General features: G+C 32.4%; 2 protein-coding genes across 4 annotated transcripts; one reads left to right on the top strand and one right to left on the bottom strand.

Annotated features, from left to right (window-relative positions):
* The first annotated feature begins 6526 nt into the window (after positions 1–6526).
* Positions 6527–13665, top strand: LOC113849614 (cell division protein FtsY homolog, chloroplastic). Of its 3 annotated transcripts, none has more exons than XR_003502117.1 (12): positions 6527–6947; positions 7021–7125; positions 7792–7865; positions 7949–8007; positions 8659–8696; positions 9874–9994; positions 10116–10184; positions 10271–10353; positions 11460–11528; positions 12267–12318; positions 12460–12591; positions 13185–13284. XR_003502117.1 is itself a non-coding variant. In XM_027479635.1 (12 exons), the coding sequence occupies exons 1-11, from the start codon at positions 6633–6635 to the stop codon at positions 12571–12573; spliced, it is 1110 nt and encodes a 369-aa protein (XP_027335436.1). In that variant the 5' UTR covers positions 6527–6632; the 3' UTR covers positions 12574–12591; positions 13180–13665. The 3 variants fall into 3 exon arrangements, 2 of the variants coding, with proteins under 2 accessions (XP_027335436.1, XP_027335435.1); XM_027479635.1 differs by having other exon boundaries at positions 12267–12329; positions 13180–13665; XM_027479634.1 differs by having other exon boundaries at positions 6529–6947; positions 12267–12329; positions 13185–13290.
* A 1173-nt stretch (positions 13666–14838) lies between these two features.
* On the bottom strand, positions 14839–17747 carry LOC113850290 (acyl-coenzyme A thioesterase 13-like). Its single transcript, XM_027480766.1, has 3 exons — positions 17443–17747; positions 16204–16350; positions 14839–15213 (listed from the first exon to the last, which is right to left on the bottom strand). The coding sequence occupies exons 1-3, from the start codon at positions 17680–17682 to the stop codon at positions 15070–15072; spliced, it is 531 nt and encodes a 176-aa protein (XP_027336567.1). The 5' UTR covers positions 17683–17747; the 3' UTR covers positions 14839–15069.
* Positions 17748–18793: the final 1046 nt, after the last annotated feature.

Here is an 18793-nt window from a genome sequence, read left to right as displayed (position 1 = left end):
ATAAATTAATTAGTAAAAAATTATTTGCATGCATAAAATATTTTAATAAAATTTCAGAATTAATTTAAAATAATTAATAACAAGTAATTATTACATTTTTTAATAATTATTTATCACATTTTAAATAATTATAATTTAAATAGTAATAATTCTGAATTTTTTTTAAATTTATTAAATGTGTTTAAATTTTTTATGGAATGAGTTACGGTAATTTATAATAAATAAATAAATTAATAATTAATTATTTACATGCTTAAAATATTTTAATAAAATCTAAGAGTTAATTTAAAATAACTAATAACATGTAATTACTACATTTTGTAATAATTATTTATTGCATTTTAAATAATTATAATTTATAAATATTTTGTAGGAGTTATTTAATATAGATAATGTATTTTAATAATATTTTTTATATTATTTATAATAGGTAATGAGATTGTTACGCTCTCGTTACTTGTCGATAACGCTTTCAAGGACAAAAATTATGAAAATTTTACAGCATATTGGCTTTGACCGAATTTCTCAATTTTGTCAAATACAAATAAATGGTTCACTTGTAAATGCACTTGTAGAACATTTAAGGCCTGAAATACACACATTTCACCTAGTTGGTGGAGAATGCACAATTACATTACAAGATGTTTAAATGTTACTTGGATTTAAGATCAACGATGCAGCAGTGATTTATTCTACAAATTCTTTTACTGTTATAGTATAGGATATGTGTGAAAATTTAATAGGAGGCCGACCTGATGCAAATGACATTGACGGATCAGAAATTAGATTAAAGTGGCTATCACAACACCTTGGTTAGCTTCCTTTAAATTCTGACATTAGGTTACAACAACAGCTCGTGGGTATATTCTTTCCTTGCTGGGACATGTTTTGATGCCAAATAAAAGTAATTCAGTGGTATATGAAAAGTTCTTGTAGTTGTTAATAGATATGAATAAAATTGGCAAATACAATCAGGGATCAGCATGCTTGGCTTCTCTTTATAGAGGATTGGATCGTGCTTCTAGACACGATGCTAAAGAAATTTGTGGCTGCTTGATACTTCTACAGATGTGGGCATGACATCGCCTCCTATGGCTGACTCCAATCCTAGGACAACCAATAATATTTTCACTTGCTCTTAGATGGAGACACTTTAGATATCCAACGAATACTCTGTTTAAAAATTTTCATAATATTATATTAGCATTGAATTAAATGGCGATTAATGAGGTAAAAAGTTTTACTAAATCTTATTATTATGTTACATCATGATATCTATACAAACCTTTCTTAATAGGAATTAACACTACTAAATTTTGTATATTGCAGTTTTTGTGAACACTTTATGTGGATGATGAAATTGATGCAATAACTTCAGATGAAGTAAGGCATGAACAACAAGTGTGGTCAACTGTTAGTCCTCTTATATGTTTCAAAGTTATAGAGTGACATACAACCGACCGTGTGATGCGTCAATTTAGATATGCTAAGCCTATTCCTCTTAAACCCCAACAACTTGAAGGAGTCCATAACAGAGTTCTAAGTGGAGCAAAAGAACCAAAGGATTGGACATTCATACATCATAAGTGGGTGACAACATGGGAGCATCAACATGAATGTATTTTAGAAGGAGTCCAGCCTCATAATTTCTATTCTTCTAATGAATATTGGGCATGGTACACATTGTATGCAATGGATTGGCTATGGTTATCCCCAGATGCAAGACCTAGCACCTCAACAATGATTGTTGCCTATGGAGCCATCATTTTCTCAGTATGATGACATTCCTATGGATGTAACACATATCCAGTTACAAGATATTCCATCAGCTTCTATACAACCAAATCAAAAGTATTATTGGTCACCTGAAAAGAATGAGTGATAACCTTTTCAATGGGATGAATAATCACCACAACCACAACAAGGACGTATGTTTGCAGGTAGGGTAGATGTTGGATGTGGTGGAACAAGCAGGCAAGAAAGAGGTCAAAGGTCAGTTGATTGTAGTAGTACCATTGGATTTTCTCATGGATTTATTTTAACATATGATTTTGTGATAGATTTAGCTTCACCTTCTCAAAGCAATCTGGCTCCAAACTTTGATTTAAATGAAGAACCAACTAAGGAAAATGTGTCTGTACATGAGGAGAATATGTATCGACCAAAACCAGTGTATGATGTTTTACCTGTGTAATGGTCTATGCCAATTAGCTTATGGGATTTCACACCTCAAGAATACACAGATACCCAACCATAAGAAAATGTACAAGAGCTAGAACCCCAAGCAGATAGGGATGCAATAAATGAGGATGTAGACACTCAAGAGGATGCAAGTCAACCAAAAAGACGAAGGAGATTTCTTTCTCGCATGTTACGTCCCTTTACACATCCTCTTAATAGATATAGTCTTTCATTAATAAAAAAGAAAAAGGGAAAAGGAGGATAGTAATTAAATTTAATAGTGATTTTAGTATCAGTGACAATGTCTATAATGTAATGTTATGATTTACTACATCTTATTATCAGTGGTGTTTGTTTGTAATGTAATGTTGTTATTAAGTTATTAGTAGTTTCTGCAATGTCAACAAAATCTTATTATTTTCAGTATGTGTTTACTAAATCTTATTCTAAATCATATTTGTAATGTAATGTTATTTATTAAATCTTATTATTGTCACTATGTGTTTAAATTTAAATATAAGTTACTAAAATGTGGCTGGTCACGTAATTATAAATTAACATAATCGAATAAGTTAAAAAATTACAAGATACCAATAATAATATATTAATATAAGAGAAACTTACGTTCATCACAATCAATAACATAACAAGCAAAGCATCAGTACTCCACACTATAAACCAGGGCCAGGAGCATTAGGACAACTGCTACGACTATGATTTTCGCCTCAACAAAGACTACAACGTCGTGGCCGCCTTATTTGTCGCTTGTCCATTTCGTTAAGAAAACGAATTAATGTTGGACGACCTTTTAAAGTATGCTTTAAGGCGGAGTTAGCACAAAGCTTTGATCCTTGATATTTGTGCCACTTCGATTCATTCCTAACAACCCCGAATTCCTTCTTGTAGACTTTGCACATTTCATTGATTGTATAGACTTCATTCACATAAGCACATTAGTCAATGTTTTGACTACAACAAGCAGCAATGACATGACAACATGAGATATCTATCAGTTTGGATGTTTCCACAATCACAATAATTTTGTCTTAGATGAACTCTATATTCCTAGTTATTGGATAAATCTTGAATATGAAAAGCCTCATTGCGTCAATCAAACTGAGTGACACGAAGGTTTCTTGAGCCATGCTCGTTTGATTGAAGACAACTTGTTATATTTTCTGAGAACAAATGTCTAGCATTCTTATATGCATAAGTCTCACTCCCTTTACGTGCAAACAATTGTGCTAATCAGAAGTATGTGACTCGAATAAGTGTTGTAATAGGTAAATTGTGGGCACCTTTCAATACATAATTAATGCATTCAACGAGATTTGTCATCATATGACCCCATCGATGTTTGCAATCAAATGCTAAAACCCATTTTTCTCATGGAATTTCATTAAGCCAGTCTATATAAATTTGTCCACGCTCTCATATTTGCTCATAATGAATATTAAATTCATGCTCAGTTTTTGAGTAACTTGTAAATAACAAATTCAAATATCATAAGGATAAACAATGTCATCTAAAAACAAGTACATTGTATTACTTTAAATAAAGGAAATGAGGTCAATTACCCATACGAATAACAAGTTTATGCAAGTTAGAAGCCTTGAATCTTCGCAAGAAATTTGCAGCAATGTGCCTGATACAATACATGTGGAATGCTCTTAGAGGTTCCTATTGGTTATTGCTTCTTCTTATTGTTGCTATAATTAATTCGAGACGATCAGAAATTATGCCAACACCATCTTTGGTAACAACTTATTTTCGTAAATTTTCTAGGAAAAAACTCCAACCATTTGCTGTCTCACCCTCAATAACAACAAATGCAATCGGCAATATATTCTGATTTTCATCTTGTGCAACAACCACTAGTAGAACCCCTTTGTATTTGTCATATAAATGAGTCCCATCAACCTATACAAGTGGCTTGCAATATTGAAATGCTCTAATGCAGGGACAAAACTCCAAAACACTCGTTGTAGTATTTGAACATTGGGAACCGTTTCATCATTGCGATAAGCCTCGGCAGCATCTAATTTCACAACAGATCCTCGAACAACATCACATATTGCTATGCACCATTGCGGCAAAGTTTTAAATAAAGCTTCCCATTAGCCAAATACTTTTGCAATTGCCTTTTGTTTTGCCAACCAAACTTTTAGATAACTTATCGTGTACCCAAACCGAGACTGGATTTCCCCAATCACTACTTTGACTTTAAAAGAAGGATCAAATTCTATTATTAGCTTTATACATTCTGCAATTGTGTTTGTATCTAACTTTCTGTGATCTTGAGAAATGATTCCAACGGTACAAGTGTGTGAACCATTATATTTTTAAATTTTTCATAAATACTCATTCTTCCTGAAACTAGCTCAAAAAAGTCACTTGCAATCTAAGTCATATCTTACACATTTGCAATAAAAAGTATTTGGTTATGACTCTAATACTTTGTAATCTACTCCTTTTGATATACTGTAAGGCTTTACTTTTTTATAACAACTTCTTTGTTACTAAATTACCTTCCAATATATAGTTCACCATCTATCTCTGTGTTACCTACCAATAGCAAACATAAACTAATTAACAAAACTAAAATTAATCTCATTAATATAATTACAAATTTTACGTATCTAAGTTTGCATACTCTAAAAACTCAGAAGTATTCATAACATCAGGATTTAATTCACACATGAAGGATGGCTCGCCAAAAGGTTGTTACCCATCCATATGGAGCTCCTCTTCATCAGCATCATCATCAAGATCCTCATCGCTTTTCTTATCACTTTGATAATCTCCTTTTCGTCGCTTTCCTCATCACTTTGATAATTTCCTTCAAAGTCATAGTCATCACTTTCACTGTTATTCTCTAATAGCATGACAAATTCTTCTTGAACTTCATTACTTTTGAAAACAACATACAACTCAATCGTATTACTTGGAGGATGACGTTGTTGATGTATCTGAGACATTTGTTGAACATCATCATCGTTGGTTATTGGAATCGAATAACATTGCATAAAACCGCCAAATATCGACACTGACATCTACATAACACTTTCCACTATTTTTGGAAACGAAACTTCATGAACATATTGACAAAGCCAACACTTTAAATCTTCAAATGATACATTATATTATAATATACACACAAGTTAGTTTCTTGCATGCAAATGACACACCTTCACTTATATTTGATATAATCTCACTATTAAAATAAATTACAACAAACACACTCATTTTTTCTTTTCATAAACACACAAGCTTCACACACACTCTTTAAGAACTTCAAATAGTTGTAGGGATAAATTGCAATGAACAAAGATTTTAGTATTTATAGCTCCACTAAATAAAAATCGCCAATGGCGTTTTATAACATTTTTTGAAAATTTACATTGGTCAAAGGTCACCATTGGCGAGTTTAAAAAGGTGAATGTCTTTTTGACAATATAAATCATCACTGGTAATTTTTACTAGTCATATTTACTTTTATGATAAAGTAAACTCGCCAATAGCGACGTTACTTTATCAAATTTTATTTCTTTGTGCTGTAAAATTGTCAATGACAAGTTTACTTTATCAAATTTTATTTTTTTATGCCTTAAAATCGCTATTGACATTTTTATATACATCATATTTATGTAATTTTGTAAAAAATGTCATATTTTTATAATTTTATTTTAGAAAAACCATAATGAAGAAAAGACCCTATTTTTTTGGCAAAGTATTTTACTTTTCTAAAGATATAGTTATGTTGTCATTCTAATTTCTCAACAATAACAAGATTTTAGTTTCATTTATTAGAGTAAAAGAATGTTGAGAAGAGAAAAATTAAATCTAACTAACTAAACAATCATTAACATTTTTATTTCAATCATTTTTTAGAAATATTTTTAATGTCTCTGTTATCTCAATCAATAAAAAAATGTATAAAAAAATAGTAAGATTCAAAATTTTATTCATATTTTATTATATTTTTTTAAGTCATTCACTTTTTCTCTTTCGTTAATCTTAACTATTTAAAATATAAATTAATAGTTAGAATTATCTCAGATAATTTAACTAAAAAAATATAAAATTTATAGACTCATCCTAATTCTACTTCACTCGCACTTGTGTATATAAATTTTAATAATAACTATAATAAATGTCTTATAAAATACCTTTTAATTTATACAACTCAATAAATTAATTTTATCGATTAAAGATAGAGTTAAAATATTTTTTATAACTTAAATTTTTTTTAGTTAATGCATGTTTAATTTCAAATTTATTTAGGTAAATCAATCGATATTTACTTTAATATTATTACTTATAAACCGAAACCAGACACCTATCCTACAAAGGCTGCAACGACGCCGTATACATGTTTCAGAACGGCGTCACGTTGGTGACTTTATCTTGTTCTGGTTGAGGGAACTGTAAACTGTGGAGCACTAGCAGAAATGGCTACTTCTTCTGCTCCATTGGCTCGCTTCTCTGTTATCTCGAGACCTTCCTCGCATCCACAATTCTTCAACTTCCCTCCTCCAACCGGAATCTCCCATTCCCGACCCGGCGCGCCCCGGTTCAGGTGTTCGGCCGGTCAGACCGGGTTCTTCACCAAACTGGGCCGGTTGATAAAGGAGAAGGCGAAGAGTGACGTGGATAAGATCTTCTCGGGTTTCTTAAAAACCCGCAACAACCTCGCCGTCATCGACGAGCTCCTCCTCTACTGGAACCTCTCCGACACCGACCGTGTCCTCGACGAACTCGAAGAGGTTCTGTTTTTCACTTCTAAACTGTTTTATTTTTTAAATTATTTATTTACTTATTTATTTATTTATTTTGCAGGCTCTTTTAGTGTCTGATTTTGGGCCGAGAATTACTATTAAGATAGTGGAGAGTTTGCGCGAAGATATATTGTCAGGGAAGCTTAAGTCAGGGAATGAGATAAAGGTATCATCAATTCAACGCATATATAATAGAAGAAAATCTTTTAAGTTTGAACTGTTATTCATTGGCAGTTCACCTAAATTGTAAATGGAATCCCTTTAAGGATTCAAGCTTAGGTTGTTGTAGTTTAGCATCTGCTTAGGAGTTTAGTAGTTGTGTGTAAGGCTTAGCTTATTTTGGAGGGAATATTTTTCCTTGCATTCTGAAAAGAGTTTTATAAAAAATAAAGTGATTCTAAACTAAAAAATGGCTGCAACAGACGTGTACTAAATTAAATAATGAAAATTTGGGTTTTGCTTGCGGTTGTCAATACTGATTAAAGAGCATTTAATATCTTAGAGGATAATCCGTTATTAAGTATTTCTAATTATTTGAAGGATGTATTATTGTTGTTGTTGTGTTGCTGAGGTATCTAACGCTTTACTTTTTATTTAATTTTTCTATTTTTTTTGTTTCAATAACCAGTTTGAAATTTTGGTTTGTTTCTCTCATGGAGTTTAGGAATGTCTGGTGTGCTTATTTATAGCTTGTGATTTTGGGTCTGAGAACGGTTTACTAATTAATTACTAAAACATTCCTTCCTTTGTTTTATCATGTTGCTTAATATGACAGGCAGTTTTCTAATTTTATGGTATAGAATGTGTTACTCTTTAATTTGAATGGCTGTAGGAAGCACTGAAGAGGAACGTTTTGGAATTGCTCACCTCCAAGGGGAGTAAAACTGAACTTCAACTTGGATTCAGGTGTGAGCACTTTTCTCTTTGGTCATTAAATTTTATTGTTCATTTTTGTGCTTTATCAATGGGGTAAATTTTGTTATCTTCAGGAAGCCAGCTGTAATAATGATCGTTGGTGTTAATGGTGGAGGGAAGACAACATCTTTGGGTAAGAAAAAGGCTTAAGGTGTTGATTCCATTCTTTCATGTGCAATGAAATAAAAAATTGAGACAGCATGTAGTTTTTTTCTCCTCCCTTTATGTTCCAGGAGAGGTATGTTTTCCTTAGTGTTAATGAAGAAGCTAAAATGGTATAAAGTTTTCATTGTGCAGTTGAGGATGGATTTTTTTTTTTTAATTATAAAGGTAACTATTACTCATGTATTATAAATTTTTAAATGGTATTATGTTACTTTCTGTAATCCTTTTTATATGGCACCTAGAAGATTTAAGTGGTCCTCAATGTAAGATATTTTATAATACCTATGAAGCATTTATTATTTTTGTTTCTATTTCTTAATAAACAGAGTTGGTAACCCTAAAACCAACTAGGTTAAATGTTGATAGTAGAATTACATCCATTTATATGTATTAAAGATAAAAATTGGCATGCTGTGATGCTTTTTAAAAAATTAAGATAATCAACTAACTTTAACTACTTTTATTGGTCTATGTAATTTAGTTAAGGATGCCTTATAAAAGGACTAGAGGGCATAATATTTAAATGAAGCCCTTCTTCCCTCCTCCAATAAGCAATGAAATTGTTTTTAACAGTTTAGGTAACCAAAACCATGCCAATTTGATCAGCTTTTACTTGCAGGAAAGCTGGCCTATAGATTGAAGAATGAAGGGGCTAAGGTTAGATGACATTATCTGAGTGTTGCTTTGGTTCATGATATTAATCTCCAACTAAAAGTTTGTTGGACAAGATGAAGTCCCTTTTAACTGAAGCTTCAATTGGTGTAGAGAACTAGACAGTTAAACCTGCTGGATTGCCCTTCTCTGAATTTTAAGGGCTTGTGCCACAATATTGTTGGGGTATCAATGAGCAATGTTTGGGTATTCAGTTAAATACCACAACGAATGACTTCCATTTGATCAGGCACCTTTTAGCTTCTCTTTGATGTTCATCCCACTATTCACCATTGTCTTAAGGGTGTTTCCACCTCTAGCTTGCTTTGAGATTAGCGCATCCTGCTTAAATTTCTCCTCTTTATGTTTTTTTTTTTTTTTTTTTTTTTCGCTTAGAGGATATCTTGCCTATATTCAGAACATCTATTCTTTTTTATAAATTTATGAGTAAAACTTTTCTTTGGATCCTTGAAAGATGCTGTGTATCTCAAATAAGAATAATGGATCAAATGAAAGAGAATGTCACTGGAAGGGGAAGAGGAAGACATGAGAAAATATGAGGTGAAGCAATTAAAAAAAAAACTGTGCTCTAAATTATTTCACTGAAATATTGGTCTTTGACAGAGACAAATGGCATCAATTGATCCATGTAGTTGACCCTATCTGATCCCATGGGATAATGCGTGGTTGTTGTTGTATTGTTGTTGTCATACTTCCAAAGTTCCTAGTTTAAGCGCTTGAAGGTTATGATTTGTCTGTATTTAGCTCACTCCTGTGTAGTTTGATATTTTCAAATATGTGAAATTGTGTATGTGTGGTGCATGAAACTATTTGAAGTATGAGCTTACGATGCTCAATCCATGAGCTCCAAGATCACAAGGCAGCAACTTTACCATTGGGCCAAGCCTTGCCCTTTTTTGTTTCAGAGAAGAGATAAAATTATTTTGTCTCCAGTTTCTTAAGTTAGAAAATGTTGTTTCTGTATTGGATGCCACTCCTATGTAACTCCTAAAATTTTACAATCAAGTTTGGTTTCGAGTAAAAGGATTTGAAGGATTTTGTTATTGTTGGGTTTGAGTGTTAATATCTATAGTCATATGACTCATATCATATTATCTTCTGTCCATGGTAGGAGCTGAAATTTCCTGCTGGTCTTGTGTTCTGTTTTTAAAATTTTTACCAGATATTGATGGCAGCTGGTGATACATTTAGAGCAGCTGCTAGTGATCAGTTGGAAATATGGGCTGAAAGGACTGGGTGTGAGATTGTTGTGGCTGAATCTGACAAAGCAAAAGCATCATCAGGTAAAAATGGAATTATATTTTACTTTGGGCTCTGCTGTTCATCACTTTTAAATTTTATAGGATCTTTAATTGGATAACTTATTGTGGATACTAAATTTTATACCTCCTATATTACTTGCAGTGCTTTCACAGGCTGCAAAAAAGGGAAAAGAGCTTGGTTTTGATATTGTATTATGTGATACATCTGGGCGTAAGTACAGAAATTTTACACTAGCAGTTTTGTATTTTAATGATTACCTGGATATATTAGCATTGGGGTTCATGTTACCTTCTCAGGTTTACACACTAATTACAGCCTAATGGAAGAGTTGATTTCTTGTAAAAAGGCTGTCGGTAAAGTCATTTCTGGCGCACCTAATGTAAGCTCAAGTTCTTGTCACTTTTTCCTCTCAACTGAATCATCTTGTAGCTGGTAAATCTCTAGGAATTGATGAGTACTAGATCATGCCTTGCCTTTTTTTTGTATTTGCTGCCTGTTAAATGGTTTTAAAAAGTTTTATTGTTCTTTTCTTCCTGTTTGGTTTTCTGACAAATTTTTTTGGAGTAAGGTTTTAGACTTCTTGGTGAAATTTGAAGATGTCAATTGATCTACCTTGTGCTCCGTTAACATTTTCTGTTCTTCAAATGAAGTTGGAAAAATGTGATTAAACTTGACATAAGCTAACACCTCTATAATTTTTTACTTCTTTGTTACCTGATCATAGCTTTTCGTGTCTCATGAATTTTTCAGTGAGGGCTTGTATGGTCATAGAAATAAGAGAATCTGCTTGCAGCATAACCATTGTTAGAGAAAACTAGAAAAAGCAGTACAACTCTTTTAGAAATGTTTTCAAAATATGAAAGGGGTGGTGATGGGTTTCTTAGTATTTTGACGTTTTGGTCCACATGTGCATAGGGGATAGTAATGTTTGCCTTTTATTTTTCCATTGTTCAGGTCATTTCCTATTCTTAATGTCCAAGGAAATTTATATTATATTTTATATTATCTCTTTGCAGTCTATGAGCTAATGAATTTTTTAGTAACCTGACAGAAATTTATTGAGTTTCCATTAACTAAACTGCATCTATGTCATTTGTTTCCTTCACTTTAGAGTTTAGACATCTTGATGGTGACAGCATTCAAGCTGTTGCAGCAATTTTTAGTACAACAAATTGGACTATCTTCTGTAGATGAAATTGTGAATTATCATCATCATCATCTTGCTGTAGTATCCTTTTTTGTATATTTTAATATAATTATTGAGTATTTGTTAGAAGTTGTAATTAGTGATTTATCCTTAGTTCTCTTTGTAGTTTAAAAAATCTTGTTGATGCATGTGAAGTGTGTGAATTGTGAAAGAAAAATGTTTTTCCCCAAACATGTTTTCCATTTCCTTCTGTCTGTCTGACTCTCTCTCTCTCTCAGACACACACATACACACACACATTCTATAACATAAAATGAGGGTGCTGACAATGCTTGCAGGAGATCCTACTGGTTCTGGATGGGACTACTGGTTTGAATATGTTGCCACAGGCGAGGGAATTCAATGATGTAAATGCCATTTCTGTTTTTAAAATTTTATATTTTTCTTATTCAGTGTGGTAAAGTTGTTATTCTACTTTCTTGAATCTATGCTATCACTATATGAGAATGCCAAGTGGCATTCATATTGCTTCTTTGAGATGGTATTGAATCTTTAAAGCTAAAGATTGCATTTCAATATTATAATTGAGACAGAAAGTGGGAAGAGATGGTAAATATCAAATCTTGCAATAGTAGTAAAGGACTTATGATTTCAATGTACCAAGATTTACATTTATAAAATTTCTTTGTTAGTTTGACATAATTATTTGATGCATATGGGGGAAACATGTATGCAGTAATGGAGTTGATCTTCTTAATTTACTTCCAAATGCCAATTTCTTGCTTATTTTTCTCCTCTAAGGAATATAATAAGTAATATCAATACTAAGATATTCTGTGGCCCTTCCTCTGTAATGTTTTACTGTGCTGGCAAAATCAAGATCAGAATTTAAACATGAAATTCTGATGTTCAAAAGTGAGCAATTCAATCTGGAAAGAAAAGATAATAACAAAGCATAATACATATGTTGTAGTTTTCTGGTATGGTGATGCCATGAGTTTCTCACTTTCGTAGTCTTTTTATCCATTGCTTTGCTGATTTTAGCTATTCAGTATTTGGTATTATGGTTGCCTCAAGGTTCCATATTAACTTGCTGTCAGCTGTTATTGAAATTGTCAACTCTGAAACCTTTGAACTTGAAACAGGTTGTGGGTGTTACTGGTTTAATTTTGACCAAACTGGATGGTTCTGCTAGAGGTGGCTGTGTGGTATTCTCTTATTTTTGTTTATCTTAATGGATATTTTATAGCTTGTTGGGCTAAATAAATTTTCATTATAGGCAATATATTTTGTCAAGATGATCATGATAAGGAATAATATAGTAATTTATGTTGGCAGGTCAGTGTGGTTGATGAACTTGGAATCCCTGTGAAATTTGTGGGTGTTGGTGAAGGTGTTGAAGACCTTCAACCCTTTGATGCGGAGGCCTTTGTCAATGCCATCTTTATGTAAACCAATATTATGGGTTTGGTATGTACCTCATGGCATGCCCTTTCGATTCCTTTCAAAATTGAGTTTGAAATGAAATTGCAGTTGAGTGCCACCCATAAAATCCTCCCCCATCACCCATCCTTCTCTTTCATTAGTTATTATTTTTTATAATTATATCTTGAAAGACATGATCATCTTATCCTCTATTTGAATTTACCTGCCAGACATACTTCTCTCAAGGGAATTTTGCAATTTGACTACTCATCTAGACTGGTTATTCTTGTTTTGCATCATTAGACATGGCTGTTGCTTTTAGATGTCGTGCATAATGTCATAATTAAATTTAGAATATCTCCACTTGGCACTTGGGTTATAGGGACAGGGTAAGCTTGGAGTTTGAGGTCTTCGTTTCAAATTTGGTATAAAAAACCCAAAAATTGGAAAGTGGATTTCTACTTTTTGGGTCTTGCTAACCAGAAGGGCACTGATTATTGAATAATAATAATAATAAAATTTTATTAAAATTACGTTCATATACATTGAAAATTATGATGAAGGTACATTGTTCCTTAATTGTTGCACATTACTCTACTTTCATCTTTTTTGACAGCGCTGTGTTTGTTACAGTTCAGAATGGTTTATTAGCAGAGCAGCATGACATGAGTATGCAGAGCAAGACTACCATGTCACGGGAAAGATGGCATTTTGTTATGGAAGCCGTTCTTGGGAGAGGCTAAGCATTGGGAAAGCGTGTAGATGATTTTGGTTTGGGAGAGGCCAAGCATTGGGAAAGCGTGTAGATGATTTTGGGGTGCAGGGCTGTTGTTGCTTTCGAGGCATGCTTAGTGTATATAATCCTTTCACATGATCCATGGCTGGTAGTTTCTGACAATGCAAATGAGAGATGGAGTTTGTTTATATTCGCTCCTGTTTGTGAACTGAAAGGCTTTTATTGTGGTCATGTGGTGTGCGTGTAAATGATACTAGGAAAATGTCAACACATGCTATTCTGTATGTAAACATCTTATTAATGATGATACTTTCTTTTCTTTTCATTTCTTCGACTTCTGAAGTAGTTTCCTATTTCATTGATTACATATATATTGGTAAGCCAAGATGTGCTTTATAGGCTGATGGAAGGATTTCCAAGTGAGATCTCTAGAATGGGGGGAGAGAGAGGAAATTGAGACTAGGGATGATATTTAAACATGGGATGACTCTTTCACTTTAATAAAACTCAAATTACTGAATGTATATATCATTTGTGCACAGAAAGCTACAATATTTATGAAAGGAAATTTAAACTCTTCCAACAATTTGTTCTAATTATACTCTTCCCCTTTTGTCATAATTCTAACGTGGATATGGAAGACATACCGCCTACTTAGGAGAAGAATTGATCAGAAGAGGCGGGGCAAGCTTTGGGGTCTCCGTGGGTGCAGGGTAAGAAGATTGGAATAGTGAAAGCACTTACTCTTAAACCATTGCAAAAACAACCCAACTGGAAACTCAACTGTATTTGTAAGCACCCAACTACTTGAAATAACAGTCTTTGATCCTCTTTGATCTTTCTGACCTATTTCTCTAAACGATTCGCTCTTGTTGTGTATTGACTTTTAACAAGAGTTTTACTGTGTATTATTAGCAAGGTTTTTAGGAGATGGTGGAGCTTGATGAGTTCCTACTTAAGCTTCATTTTTCTGGGAGGAAAAAAGATCCCATTGATCCTAACTTGCACTTTACTTCTCTGTGCTACCTACCAAGAATTCAGAGTGCTTTTTGTGCTGAAAAATTTGTTTTCTCTGCTGTGACGACTCAAATAGAATAAATTTGAAGTTGGATTGAGAAATCAATCTTCTTACTAGTTTTACTTGAGAAGAAGCTTCCCTAAATAAAGTGAGTAGAATCCTCGTTTATTAATTCCTTGTGTATTTGAATGTTCTTAAAAGTGTTGATATCATATGGCCATTAAATACTAAATGAATTTTTTATGATATGAAATGATTGACATGGGATCAAATTTCAAAATTATTAACATGTAAAACTGAAAATTGCGGTCACTAGTCTTTCATTTCGCAACGATTGTTCTATCTTTTCCCGTGATTCAAGTTCGAAACCAAAGTGCAAAAAAGGAAAAGAAAAACTAAAGGTCGCACTTATATGGCAATCACAATGATTGATGTGTTCACTAAAGCACAATATATAACCTATTCTTTTCCAATATATACATGGTTACTACAAACAATGTGATAGGTAAGTGTTGAAAATCAACCGCAATTATCCCCCTAATTCAGTAAAAATAGTTTCATGAATCATAAACTTTGGAAAGACAATAATTCAAGGTTATTACATTTTGTTTTTGACTATTTGATGTATAAGAAATTATCAACATAATGGATATGGAAAAAGGCATAATAATACAGCATTCTAAATCTACTCATAAGGAATCGCCTAATTTGAAGAATTTTGTTACATAAAATGGAACTGCAGAACCAAGTCCATCAAAAAGCTCAATGTTCATAAACTGGCGACTGGCATGTTATATAAGGTAGCATGAGTAATATAGAGCAAATTGCCAGTTTTCTTCATTTTGAACTCAATTGTAACCACAGTTAAATTTCTTCCAGTCTTTACCACAGAGGCATTAGCTAGCACTTCTTCCTGGATAAAGTGTAAAATCCAATTATTGAAGGATATAAGCATGAGGAAAACATATGAATATGAAAATGGCATATTAGATAGCAAAATTGGCAACAGTGGCATCACTTAAACATTTCTTCCAAGCAGCAAAACAAGTTAAGGATTTGAATACTGTGAGGTGAAAAGTGCAAAGGGTAACTACTACAGAAAATAATCAAGGGATTAATTAATAAAAAATGCATTACGCAGAGTTTGTTATTGCCGTGCTATTTTTTTAATCAAAATCAAAATTTGATTTTTTATTCAATGGTTATTGATAGTTTGTTTTACACTAAGTCTAAACTCTACTGCACTTTATAGGCTCTTCATCCAGAAATCATACCTCACTCTAGTGCATTTCTGGAAAGCCTCACCATGAGATATAATATTCATCTAGTATTAGCAAATGCCAATGCAACTCACCAACATTACATATTGAGAGACTATGAAACTATTCCCATTCCCATTAATTATGTACCACAGTACCAGGAGTGGGGTCTACAAAATGCCTTTTCAGTTCTTGGAGATCATAATCGTTCTTGAATAAACTGTACTTGTGAGGTTTTATTTTTCAAGTGTTTAGAGTTCAGAGAAAGAGGAATACTAGAAATTATAGATTCACAAATCAGTCCTTGATGACCTCAGTCATCCTACTAAAATACTGGAGTGTAGGCATGTTTATCTTTGCAGTATAGTCAGTGAGGTCCTAATCACACTGATCCAAAGCATTAGACTAAGGGAATACTAAGAAACTCTGCAACTGAAGTTGAATGATGCTAAGCAACACTAAGTGGCTTGCTTTCTAACTTCGTCACCTTTCTAGCGTATTACATTTCCTCATGCAGCACTGAATAAACCATTCTAAAAAGTTGAACTCCACCACTTATCTAGCATCTATTTATTTGAAGAAAAAAACTTAGTATTGCAATAGAAAACAACAGAAAGAATCACAACTGAATGCAAAGAACTCACATTTTCTGGAGTGCCAGAGAGGTAAGAAATGCTCACTTCCCCAAGAAAAAGTTCCTTGTCTTCAGCAACTACAGTTCTTGCACAAGCTGTAGCAAGAACCTCAACCAAGGTTGCAACAGCCCCTCCATGGAGTGTTCCATAGCCATTCTGTAATTCCAATCAAGAAAATGGAAAAAAAAGTCCATACACATATAACTTTGAACCCAGAAAGATGAATTAAGTAGCTAACAAAGAAACTCAGAAACTTTAATGTTGAAACCAAAATCACAGCCCTTCAACAGCGTAAGCCTCAAACAACAAAAATTATGCTTGAACACTATATAAGCAAACAATTTTTCTAATGTGTGTTGAAGGGCACATGTTAAGAAACTTTAAATATAATTTATTATAGACTTTAAATTACCATAAAAGATATGCATTTTATGAATTAGAGTTCATGAATATTTTCATTCTTAACAAAATTTTCTATTTTTAACTTCTTAACATATGCTCTGGACTCACGTTAGAAAAACCAATGAAAAAAAAGCAAAAATTCCATACAATTATCAAGGAATTCATCAGTAACTTCAATTGACCAATCAACAAAACATTTCAAAAACATAGATTGATCTTCCCAATTTCCTGAGCTAATAAACAGAAAATCCAGACCAAAAACACCCTTTTTTAATTTTTTTTTTATTTTGTACAGAGAGAGAGAGAATCGGATAACAGGAGATTTCTAATTTAAATCTCAAAATTCAACAGAAATTGTCGGTGGATATTGAACAAAGCCCATTTAAATATAATTACAAGCCCCTTCCCCAAATCCCCCATTTCCCATCTTTCACTAACTTAACCATGGCATGGCTACAATGTTAAACATGACAAAAGGAAAAGGGAAGACAGCAAAACCAGCAACACCACATCAAACTAATCATTAAATTACCAATACTTATCAATTTAATTCCTAAATTATTCCTAAAAAAACAAAAATCCCTCAAATTAATCATTAAACTAACAAACACCAATCAATCAAACCCCTAAAATTATAAAAATCACGTTTTAGAATTAAAAAAAATACTCAATCACAATCATTTTAATGTTTAACAGCACACCCCTAAAATTATTAAAATAACCTCTAACATTTCAAAATGAAAACAATAGTTTTAAAATATTAAAAAATAAACTAATCAACACTCATAATTTATCCAACACCAATTTAATGCATGATTAGAAACAAAAAGGGAGGTTGACACTTACACAGATCGGTGGTTTTGCGACAATAGAACAAGAGATTCGTCCACGTTGGATGAGATGGACTTTGATGAAACTCCGAATGAAACCATTGAAGAAAGCGTGCGTGTTGCACGTGTGGGGGACGGGGATAGCAGCGCCCATAACGTCGACGAATTGCAAGGTTTCAGAAGCATGTCGAGGTTCGACATCCTTCGAGATTATGAGCGATGCTGAGCCACACACACTTTTTGGTTTCGCTTCCATGGTTGACTCGTTTTTATGCCTTCTTCCGCCCTCTCTCGCCACACCCACCACCGTTACTCAATACATTATTTTATTCTTTTAAGGTAATAGAATAAATACGTGACCAATTAAAATTACTTATTAAATTAACAGTCAATTTTGTTTTACCTCTTACCATGTAGAAATTTTAAACTGATAATTATAATTATTTTAATATTTTAAAAATTAAAATTATTTATTATAATATAATATTATTTCGAATTTTTATATTTTTTTTAGATTGCAATATTTTTAAAAGAATCATTTTAAAAATATTTAATAGAATTTTATTAACATAATATTTTACTAATTATAAAAAATATATTTCTAGTTCTTATTTTATGAAAAGTGAATATTAAGAACAAGTGTTATAAGTTATGTTTTAGTTTTATTTTTTTTATTTTATGAGAAGTTGATAATAAGAAGAAGAAATTGAAAATTGAAAATTTTTGTCTTGATAAAGTTCAATACAATAACAAAATAATTTGCATATAAACATCCACCAAAAAGCAAAATATGTATAAATTGGAAATGGGCATGTTATAGAAGGTAGCATGAGTAAATTCCCAGTTTTCTTCAGTTTAAACTCAAGTGCAACTGCAGTCAAATTTCTTCCAGTTTTCACCACTGAGGCATTAGCCAGCACTTCTACTTGCATACACATAATTAGAGTTAGATGCCATAAAAATGTTAAATTAGAGTTAGACACAACAGTGACATCATTTCACATTTCTCCAAGCTGTAAACAAAATTATGGATCTGGATATTACAAAGATCCTAACTAACACTATTTATAATGCTAATATTTCAAACATCTCAATCACATAGCTTGAAGTTAAAGTGGTTTTTAACATCCTCTACTTTGCTCTGCTGTTTGAAATGACCATGCTAAAGGATTGAATGCCATTTGGTTTATCTAACATCTACTGTTTCAAAGAAAAAGAAAAGCAGAATTGCAATAGTAAACAGTGGAAAGAATAAAAACTTAATTATAATTTGATAATATCATATATGATTATTAGAGATATTTTTTTTTATGTTAAATAAGGATCTATCTCAATTGGTTGATAAGCTTCCCTTATTAAATTAATAA

Source organism: Abrus precatorius, unplaced genomic scaffold (genome assembly GCF_003935025.1).
Source record: "Abrus precatorius isolate BTA unplaced genomic scaffold, Abrus_2018 Scaffold9, whole genome shotgun sequence".
In the NCBI taxonomy this organism is placed as follows: Eukaryota; Viridiplantae; Streptophyta; class Magnoliopsida; order Fabales; family Fabaceae; genus Abrus; species Abrus precatorius.
Note: the sequence above shows the minus strand (reverse complement) of the source record. Positions and strands in the feature narration are given on the sequence as shown.